Source organism: Zalophus californianus, chromosome 6 (genome assembly GCF_009762305.2).
Source record: "Zalophus californianus isolate mZalCal1 chromosome 6, mZalCal1.pri.v2, whole genome shotgun sequence".
NCBI classification, from domain to species: domain Eukaryota; kingdom Metazoa; phylum Chordata; class Mammalia; order Carnivora; family Otariidae; genus Zalophus; species Zalophus californianus.
In genome coordinates this window covers 485,901-496,579 of record NC_045600.1, presented here as the reverse complement: position 1 = coordinate 496,579, position 10,679 = coordinate 485,901, and the positions used below count along the sequence as shown (strand labels likewise).

The 10,679-nt window shown below is 63.5% G+C and overlaps 1 gene segment (V, D, J or C); it reads right to left on the bottom strand.

The window, feature by feature from the left end:
- Positions 1–247: 247 nt before the first annotated feature.
- LOC113938941 lies at positions 248–5,213 on the bottom strand. The segment is given in 5 exon segments: positions 248–716; positions 824–1,147; positions 1,278–1,319; positions 1,577–1,867; positions 5,091–5,213. Coding segments are annotated over 5 exon segments (1,059 nt in total).
- Between the last annotated feature and the right edge of the window lie 5,466 nt (positions 5,214–10,679).

Below are 10,679 nucleotides of genomic sequence, written 5' to 3'. Positions count from 1 at the left end.
GCCCAGAGTGGCTGCCACCTCTGGCAAAGTCCCCACTCCTGCTCAGGCAACTCCTGCCCAGGCAACTCCTGCCCACATCCTGTGGCAGCCCGTGAAGACCTGCCCACTCGGGGACCATGCCCCCATGGGACTCGCTCTCTCCCACCAATGGTGACCCCTTGGCCTTGGAGCTAGGCCTGTCTGTGCCGCCCAGAAGTCCGGGGTTCCTGAGCTCTGCCTCAGAAAGAACCATGACAGCATCGCAGAGTCCCAGGGCAGTGCTGGGTGCTTTATTTCATGCAGGGGTGCCTGCCCGGGAGGTATGTACACAGGGGTGAGGGCTCTGGCGTCCTTGTGGGACCCTGAGAGCCCATGGGTGGGGGCTTGCTGGGGTACCGGGCGCGTTTCTCATTTACCCGGAGACTGGGAGATGGATTTCTGTGTGTGGTGGTTGTGTAGAGCTTCATGCAATACCGCACACGTGACGACCTCACCCCGCTGCCAGCGGTTCTTGTCCACCGAGAGCTTGCTGTAGAGGAAGTAGGTCCCATCTGCGTCCAGTTGGGGTGGGGTTGTTCGGATACTGCTTTCTGGCATCTGCTGGCCATTGTTCTGCCACTCGACATCAACCTCAGGTGGGTAGAAGTCTTTGACCAGGCAGGTCACGCTGACTGTGTTCTTGTTCATCTCATCCCGGGATGGGGGCAGGACGTACACATTGGGCTGATGGGCCTGCCCTGTGGGGTCAGAGGTCAGCACAGATGGTCACTTACAGGGTGGAGGGCTGCGCTTGGTCTGCAAGGCCCCGCTCAACCCTCCCTGCACCCCTCACCCTGCTGCACACCTCTGGCCTTGGAGATGGTCCTCTCGATGGGGGATGGGAGGGCTTTGTTGTTGACCTTGCACTTGAACTCCTTCCCCTTGAGCCAGTCCTGGTGCACGATGGGGAGGACACTGACCACACGGTAGGTGCTGTTGAACTGCTCCTCAGGCACCTTTGTCTTGGCCGGGCGCATCTCCTGGTCATCCACGAACCAGCTGATCTGGACTTCGGGGTCTTCCATGTCCACCACTACGCATGTGACCTCGGGGGTTCGGGTAATGGAGAGGGTGTCCTTGGGTTTTGGGGGGAAGATGAAGACTGAAGGTCCTCCCAGCAAACAAGAAACTAGTAAAGGCGACAGGGTACAGGGGTCAGCACGTGGGTGGGCTTTCTCTTGAACATCCATTCCCCCCACCAGACTGTGGCTGGATGCTGCCCATCTGCTATGGGTGGAGGGCAGGGACCTCTGACTCACCTGGACATTCGTGATTAGTCTTGCAGACATATTCTTTGGGCACTGCAGAGAGAGCAGAGTGGTCATTCCTGGGTGTCTGGAGTAGGCATAGTTTCGGGTGGGTGTAGGGGACTGGAGTGGGGTAAACTGCCTGTGGTCACAGTGGACCAGGCAGCAACACCCAGAGGACCTCCTTCCACAATTGGGAGGCCTTCAGATGGGGGAGACAGCGGTGCTTCCCTTGTGCCCTGGGGTCGAGGCGGGCCAGCTGACCTGGCCTGTCTCCCAGTGGACGCCCTCTCTGAAGCCCGTCCTCTCACCTGGCTTGACAATGTTGGTGCTACTAGCCGGGTGGGCCACGGTGCAGGTGAAGGTGTCACTGGGCCACCTGCTGGAGGGCACTGTCACCATGCTGCTGCGAGAGTAGAGCCCTGAGGACTGCAGGACGGACGGAAAGGTGTGCACATCACTGGTCAAGGAGCCGGAGTTCCAGGACACAGTCACGGGCTCGGGGAAGTAGCCGGACACCAGGCAGGCCAGGGCCACTGTGGAGCCGGATGTGGTCCCGCAGCTGGGGGCCAGTGGGAACACCGATGGGGCCGTGGTGGAGGCTGCAAGAGAGGAGGCTGTGTGACCACCAGGCTCTCACCCCTGCCAGGGTTGGGGCAGGACAGCAGGTGCCCGGGCTGGGGTGCCCCTGGGCCCAGTGCCCATGTGCTTCCTGGCCGTGTGCACACCAGCTGCCTGGCCTAGCTCTCTGCGGCCACAGGTGCTGGACTCATGAGCTTGGTCAGTGCTGGGTGACCACCTGGGTCAGGGTCCCCCTGGGCCGCAGGCTTCCTCTGGGTTTCCAGCCTGACCGAGCCCTCTGTCTGAGCCCTGACCTGTGGCCCCTGGTCCCAGCCGGCTCCTGCTAGTCTCCTAGGTCCACTGCCACGCTGTCCTGGCCTGGTTGTGCCTTGGACCAGCAGGAACGTCCACCGCTGCCCATGCCCCTCAGCCCAGAGCCCGCAACAAGGCCCGCCAACTGCCCTCCAGGCCTCACGTCTTCTGGGTCGGCCTGCAGCCAAGCAGCCCTGGCCCCCGTCCCTGCCCCAAACACACTGGACCCTCAGGCCTTCCTGGCCTGGCTTCCTGAGCTCACCCGGGGCCCTCCCAGCCCGTGCCCCTGGCGTGGCCACCCCTGCTCTGGGGCCTGTTCAGCTCCTTGCTCTCCCAGAGTCCTCCTTCAGCCCACGTCGTTCCTGAGCCTGAATGCCCCTCAGCGTGGGGGGGACTTGCCCTGCCCTGGCTGTGCTCCGTGCAGGGTGCCAGCACCGCAGGGCAGCTCAGCCCCCCAAACCCAGCCAGGACTATCCCCTCTGACCCTGGTCCCCTCTGCTAAGGCGGAGGAACCTGTCTGGTGTCCCCTCCCACCCACACCCCAGGCCGGCAGCCCTGCCTCAAGCTCTGATCGGGCCCCTTGCTCTCTCCTCCACTGGGGCCGCTGCCCTGTGGCTCCCTGCCTGGCTGAGGCATGTCCACCTCTTCTGTTCCTCGTCCCCATGAGCCTCCAGAACAGGGCTCGTGCCCCTGGCCCGAAGACCTTGGCCCCCTCGGCCCCTCAAAGGTGACTACCGCTGACCCTTCCGCCCCAGAGACATTCCCACCCAGGCTCCAGTCTCCACCCTAACGTGTCCCCCCGGGCCAGCCCCTCACCCTGTCCCCCATGTGCAGGGACGCACCCCTGGGCCAGAGCCCTCCGTTGTATCTATAGGCTGCACCTGCTCAGCTCCCACCTAGTCCAGAGCTCCTGCTAGCTCAGTCCCGCCCTTCATCCCCGGAGCTCCTGGGGAAGCCTCTGCCCCTCCTGGGCCCCAGGCCCCTGCTGACCTGAGAAGCTCGGCCTGCTCCCCTGAGCCCCGGGGCAGCCCCCTTCCCTTCCTGCTCTCCCACCTGCCCCTGCTCACCTGCACAGGCTCTACCTGCTCCCCTGAGCCCCTGGTGCAGCCCCCTGCCCCTCCTGCTCTCCCACCTGCCCCTGCTCACCTGCACAAGCTCTGTCTGCTCCCATGAGCCCCTGGGGCAGCCACCTACTCCTCCTGCTCTCCCAACTGTCCCTGCTCACCTGCACAAGCTCTACCTGCTTCCCTGGGACCCTGGGGCATCTCCTCTCCCCTCCTGCTCTCCCACCTGCCCCTGCTCACCTGCACAGGCTCTGTCTGCTCCCCTGAGCCCCTGGGGCAGCCCCCTACTCCTTCTACTCTCACATACACCTGCTCACCTGCACAGGCTCTGTCAGCTCCCCTGAGCCCTGGGGCAGACCCTCTCCCCTCCAGCTCTCCCACCTGCCCCTGCTCCCCTGCACAGGCTCTGTCTGCTCCCCTGAGCCCCCTGGGCAGCCCCCTTCCCCTCCTACTCTCACATACACCTGCTCACCTGCACAGGCCATGCCTGCTCCTCTAAGGCCCTGAGGCAGCCCCCTTCCCCTCCTGCTCTCCCACCTGCCCCTGCTCACCTGCACAGGCTCTGTCTGCTCCCCTGAGCCCCTGGGGCAGCCCCCTTCCCCTCCTGCTCTCCCACCTGCCCCTGCTCACCTGCACAAGCGCTGTGTGATCCCCTGAGCCCCTGGGGGGCCCCTCTCCCCTCCTGCTCTCCCACCTGCCCCTGTTCACCTGCACAGGCACTGTCTGCTCCCCTGAGACCCTGGGGCAGCCCCCTTCCCCTCCTGCTCTCCCGCCTGCCGCTGCTCACCTGCAGAAGCTCTGTCTGCTTCCCTGAGCCCCTGGGGCAGCCCCCTACTCCTCCTGCTCTCCCAACTGCCCCTGCTCACCTGCACAAGCTCTACCTGCTCCCCTGGGACCCTGGGGCAGGCCCTCTCCCCTCCTGCTCTCCCACCTGCCCCTGCTCACCTGCACAGGCTCCACCTGCTCCCCTGAGCCCCTGGTGCAGCCCCCTACCCCTCCTACTTTCAGCTACACCTGCTCACCTGCACAAGCTCTGTCTGTTCTCCTGAGCCCTGGGGCAGCCCCTCTCCCCTCCTGCTCTCCCACCTGCCCCTGCTCACCTGCACAGGCTCTGCCTGCTCCCCTGAGCCCCTGGGGCAGCCCCCTAATGCTCCCTGTCTCTACCACCTGCCCCCTCTCACCTGCACAAGCTCTCTCTGTTCCGCTGAGCCCCTGGGGCAGCCCCTGCCCTTCTTGCTCTATGCTCCTTCTCCCAGACGTGCCTGAGTTCTGCCCCAGACTTCTGTGTGTCCCAAGGCTGCCCCACCTCTGCTGCTCATCACAGACCCTTTAGCCCAGGTTTGGCCCAAGATCCTCAGCCGCTGACTCCTGTAGCATGTTGAGCTCCCTGATCAGCCTCTGTCTGCTGTCTGGGTTCTGAGCACATGGGGGCCATACCAGCCCCTCCTGGTCTGCTCTGCTCATCTGCTGCTCATCTGGTGCCGCCCAGGGCCTCATGGCCAACACCTCTGGCCCTGGCCTGAGGCTTGAGCCGGCTCCCTTGGCCTGGACAGGACCCTCAGTCCACCTGGTTTCTCCTCCCCTGTGCTGAGCCAGCCCCTTTCTGTGTCCTCACCTCAGACCCATCTGTCCATGTTGGCATTGGTCCTGCAGTGGCTCAAGCTGGCCCAGCCCCCGGCGCCCAGCACAGGGGGTGAAGGGCAACCCTCAGGCTTCTGCCCATCATGCCCGTCATGGTCCTTGAAGGTCCCGGTCCTGGCCCCCTTTTGTCAGCGTCTGGTGCATCCAGCAGTGTTGGTGTGGGTGAGCCCCTCCCACGCCCCCCTCGTCCCTGCCCTGGGAGGTGCCATGGACTTCGGGCAGCCTGCCTTCCCCCGTGCTGGCTCACCTGCTCCAGTCCCTCCATGGGGTCCTGAGGGCCTGGTGTTCCTCAGCTCCTGTAGCTGGTTCTCTGTCCCCATCTTAATCCCTCTGTCTTGGCCCCATGCAGACCCCACTCAGCATGGTTGGGGCCGTGGGGGCCGCTCCCCTGCAGCCATGCTCGCCCCTGCACCGCACCTCCTCCCTGCTGTGGCCCCAGACACACGTGGCTCCTCGTGGCTGAGCTCTGTGCCCACAGCCCTGCTTCCTAGCCTCCAGGCAGCCCCAGGAAGACTAAGAACAGGAATGAAACCAGAGGTTTGGCTTGCTTCCTGAAGTTCCTTTTTCTTCTGGGTGGTTTTGTCTGAGGCCCTGGGGGGAATGCGGACACAGCCAAGGGTGCCCCACGGGAGTCTGCGGGGGTGGGGTGTGGTGGGTGCCCGGGGGCCCTAGGGAGAGAACAGGAACCCCCCTCCACAGGATGCTCTTAGCTGTGTGCCTCCTGCAGGGATATGCTTGCTGCCTCCCCCCCCCCCCCGCAGAGCCGTCTCAGCTGCTCTCAGCCAAGCCCTGCGGTGCCCCCAGCCCTGGTGGGCTCCTCCTTGTGGCCCCGCAAGCTTGCAGCGTGGGTGCAGACTGTCCCACCCGTAGCCTGCGGACCAGCCCTGGGCTTGCCCTGTCCACACAGCAGGGTGGCCTCCCAGTAGAATCCTGTCTCCTCTGGCTCCATCCATGCCTCGGCTCTAAATAATCTGTGTCTAATTGCATGTTTGGAGGGCGGCGTATCTGAAGGGCGCTGTGTCCTGGGTCCCCACACCCAGCGGAAAGCATGTCAGCAACCTCAGCGGGTCTCGCCGTGACCCCCGAAGCAGAGCTGGGTGGCCCGTGGGAGGGTCTGCCCTTGCCCCCGACTGCCCTGCCCTGGGAGCCTGTGTGGTTGGAACGACCCCTGCCCATCAGAGGATCGTGGGCCATCGGCTCCCCCTGGCCTGCCCTGTGGCCCAGTCCCAGGCTGTCCACAGAGAACGAACAACCTTTTAGATTCTCTAGGAGAAAGAAGGAGGGAGTTCCTTGAGGGCCGTCAGGACGCAGCCTGGGACCCAGGCCTGCAGCTGTTAGTAAGTGCTCTGGAGAAGCACCACCTCACAGGGCTCCGGGACCTCGTTCCCTCCTGCAAATGTCCCCGAGACTGTCGATTAGCACAGAGGCAGGAGTTGGCAGACTACATGTGGAGGAATGCAAGGAGGAGTCGCCTGACGGGCATGTTCGTACAGGAGGGTGTCCCTTCCGGTGACTCATTTGCAAGGCGGGTGCACGGTGCTAGCGTGGGGGCCGTACGTCAGGCTCCGGGGAAGGCCAAGCTGGTGTGCCGTCATGCTGCTGGAGAGAGAAATCTCTCGTGGCTTTCCCTCCACGTCAGGCTGCTGGGGTTTCCTGTCTTCAGGATTGACGGGGGCAGAACCCGTATGGGGTCCGACACAGCGCCTCTTTCAAGCAGTGACCATGAGCTTGGATACCTGGATGTTCTTTCTTATGGATAGGGAGTGTTTTGTGTGTGAAGGTGCAGCAGGGCTCCCGCCCCAAGCCCCCGCACACCTGCACCTCTCGGGCCGTTCCTGAGGAGCCGCCCGGGCAGTCAGCCCCTATGGGCACGTGTGGACTTCACTCTGTTCGGCGTGTGCCGGGTCAGTGGGCCAGCTGCAGAAGGCTCCACGCTGTCCCATCCCCCTGCACCGTGTCCAGAAAGCACACTACGGCCGGGGGGATGAGGTGTTTCCGGGGCTGGGGGGAGGGCGAGGAAGGAATGGGGCCCAGAGGCGATCTTCTGCGGAAGGGAACTTAGTGTGTTGCCAATGAGATGGTGGAGCAGGCGGACGGCATCCTCCAGAGCAGGGCTGACCAGGGCAGCACCATGGACAGGGCCCCACAGGCCTGTGGTTGGGGGCAAGGGATGCATTGCTCAGGCTCATAGGCGGGGACACACCACAGGTGCTGAGACCACCGTGGACTGTGGACTTTAGTTCACGGTGATCTACTAATACTGGCTCATCGTTCGTAACAAAGGTAGCACACACATGCAAGCTATTCCGAGCACCCTCTGGGCCCTTGGACGGGCTCTGGGATGCGAGCAAAGGCTCCTTTCTGCTCTTGTTATCTAGAAACCTAAACTGGTGTGCAAGAACACGGTCTTCCAGTCGTAAGAGAGGGAGGTCACGGGGATGATGGCACCGAGATGGTGTGGGGACGCGTGCTGCCTGCACTCCCCAAGGGGAGCGTGGTCATGTGTGGACTTGTGCAGCCTTGTGGAGTTACCAGGAAGTCAGGAAAGAGGACAGACGTGCACTCTGCTAGGATTTACAGGGCACCTTCCATGTCGGGGTCTGTGCCTGGCATCACTGAACACCTTCCACCGGTCAGGGTCCATTGCCGGCATTATTGAACACCTTCCAGAAGTCAGGGTCTGTGTCTGGCATGACTGAGCACTGTCCACGGGTCCGGGTCTGTGCCCAGCTTGACCCAGCACCTTCCATGGGTCAGGGTGCATGCCCGGCACGACTGAGCACCTTCCACAGGCCAGGGTCACTCCTCGGCTTGTGGCCCCGTCCCTCCCACCCCCGTCTCCCTCTTCATGGGGCTTCTCCTCTGTGTCTGCGTACCTCCTCCTCAGCCTCTTGGAAGGACACCCGCCATCACATTTAGGGCCCGGATCATCTCATCTGAAGATCTTTAGCGTCAATCACATCTGCAAAGACACTTTTCCAAACAAGGTCACATTCAAGGTTCCTGGGATTAGGCCGTGGCCATAGCTCTCGGGGGCCAGCATCAGCCCCCTGTGCTGGGTTTGTAACAGAAGGAAAGAAAGAGGGACAGAGGGACCCTGAGAAGGCAGCCCCTTACTGCCGGGAGGGCCCGCGGAGGCAGCATCCCTGGCAGTGTCCACCCAGGGGCCTGCTCTCAGACTGCGGTCCCCGTGTGCCAGGCAGAGGCCCTCCTGGCCGGTGACCTGCACACTGGCCTTCCGGGCTTGGGGGAGATGCATTCTGCCTTGTGCAACGGCCTCTGGCTCTGGGGGCCGGTGTGAGTCGAGCCCCTTGTTGTCCTTGTGCTGTTGTCCATGGGGCAGGTCTCCTGATCTGGGGCACCAGTCAGAGAAGAAGACACTCAGGTCTGTCCTTGGGGGACCCCCAGTCCTGGAGATGGGAGGAGGGAACCCAGGCCTCGACCTCCGGAAACCTTGCGATGGGTGTGGGTCTTGTCAGCTCAAAATGAACAAAACGCTCTTAAAATTTTATCCTATTATCTACCTATCATCTGTCTATATCTGCGTGTGAGCAGATAAGCTCTGACACGGGGAGGGGCAAGCACGGCCTCGTTGCCCTGTCTCTGGGCCTACTCTGCCGGCCGCACGATGTTGGCGTAGTCTCGGATGGGCTGTGGCTTCTCCTGCAGGACGGTGGCCAGGACCCAGCGCACCTGGAAGGAGGGCATATGCGTGAGCACAGCTCATGCTGGAAGCGCCCGCTCCCTCTGGGCCTTCCCCGCCCTGGCCGAGGGGCCTCCAGGCTCCCACCTTGAACAGGGTGGTGGCGGTGCTGTAGCTGACACTGAGCAGGAACAGGGTGATGAAGACAAGCAGGCTGGCCCACAGCTCGTCCAGCTCCTGGCTCTCAGTGGCATCCGCACACAGCTCCTGGAGCTCCAGCTCTGCAGGCACGGGCCAGTCAGCCCTCCCCGGTCCAGCCTCTGCCTGGGCTGGCGGGGGGCGGTCGGCCTGGCCCCCCACCCCGAGGAGGGGAGACAATAATGATGCCCTGTCCTCAGCCGCCCTCCTGCTGGTTGGAGTGGCAGCCTGCCCTGTCCAGCCCGCCTTGTCCAGCCCACTGTGAGCTGCCCCTGGAGGCCTGGCACTTGTGGGTGTTTTGTGTGCATGTGTTTACGTGTAGGTACACGAGTGCGTGTGTGCGTGTTTTTGCGTGCGACTGTGCCTGTTTGTGTGTGTGCCCATGTGTGTGTGCACGTGTGTGTGTGTGTGTGTAAGAGCATGACTGGAACGTGGGGTCTAGGGCTGTATGAGACCTGCACACAGGCGGGTGAATGATGGGGGTGGGCTTGGACCCTGACTCTGAGCCCTCAGCCTCCTGTCCTGGGATGGGGCCAGCAGCCTGTTCTGGGATGCGGTTCAGCTCTGCCCAGTGCAGCTCATCCCGCTCTGTACAGAGCAGCTCAGCTCAGCACAGCCTGGGGGGAAGGGAGCTCTGCCTCCGTACCCTGACTAAAAATGGGGTGGGAACCCCAAGGGGCCTCAGCAGCCCTGGAAGTTCCCCTTTCTTTATCTTCTTGGGAAGTGTGTCAGCATGTTAGGGTTTATGTGAGGCCCCTGTGCCGAGGACACAGTGGGCTCCTCTCCGTGGCCCCTGCTGCCCAGCTCGTGGCCTCTCTCCCTCGATGCCACACTGACTCGCTGCGCTGCAACACCCAGTGGTGGTCACCGGGATGCCCCAGGAAGGGAGGGGCACGGGCACCATCACTGCTGCCCCTGAGGCAGCCCTGCGAGGGAAGGGTCGTGGCCGTTTGTGCATGAGAAGCCGCAGCCTGTGCGGCCACGTGCCTGGGACGTGGATGCAGGGATCCTTGTGGCAAGTACCTGTTCCTGTGTCCCACTGCCTGGTGGGAGTGGCTCTGGGGGTGAGTGTGTGAGGCCATGGCCCCCCCGGCCTGTCCTGCCGGCTGGCAGGGGACCTCGCCCACTGCCCACACACTCCTTCCCGAGCCCGTGTCCCGTAGCTGGACTCTTACTGGGGCTGCAGCTGGGTGGTGTGGCCAGGGAGGGCTGGCAGGGACCGTGGGCAGGCTGGACCTGGCTGTGAGGATGGCCGGTGGCTCTGGAAGATTGCTGTATCGGCTGCCGCCTGGGATGGACTGTGTCATGGATCTGTTCTGTGGGTGCTCACCACGGCTGTGGGGACCATGGAGTGGCATGTGATTCTGGCCTGTTGGGGCAGCTGCCCACTGGTGACACACCTGTGATGTGTGTGGAGCTGTGACGGGCTGGTCTCGGCCTTACCTTCACACTGTGGTCACGTCCCGCCTGTGTGTCCCCTGAAGCCCCCGGAAGGCCTGAGCGCACACGTCGGAGAGGCCATGGGCACCTGCCAATGCAGCTCACGGTGTGAGCCCCCGTGAGGCCTTGTGCAGAGTTTGGAGCGGGAGACATCAGGATCCCGCCCTCTGGACCCTGGATGCCCAGGGCCCGCCGTTCCCGAGCAGGGAGGCTGTGTGGAGGGGGCCTCTGTCAGGTCTGCTGCCCTCGGAGGGACATTCGGGCTCATTTAGAAGATGCGAGAGGCTACGGCGTGGTTGGGCTGGGAGGCATGGGGCAGAGCCAGGGCTCCGGGAAGCCTGGACGTGAAGTCTGGGGGAGACAGTGCCCAGCCTGACCTCCCTGCCCCCCAGGGCAGTCTGTCCCAGTCTGCTTGCCCCGCCCTAGGCCCCGGGGACAGGTGCTGTGTGGGAGGCAGAGGGCGAGCACCCAGTTCCTTGGAAGGGCCCACGATTCTGAGAGAAACCACAGGGCAGGCAGAGCCCCCCCCAGGGCCTGATGCCCCTGCAGGCCCAG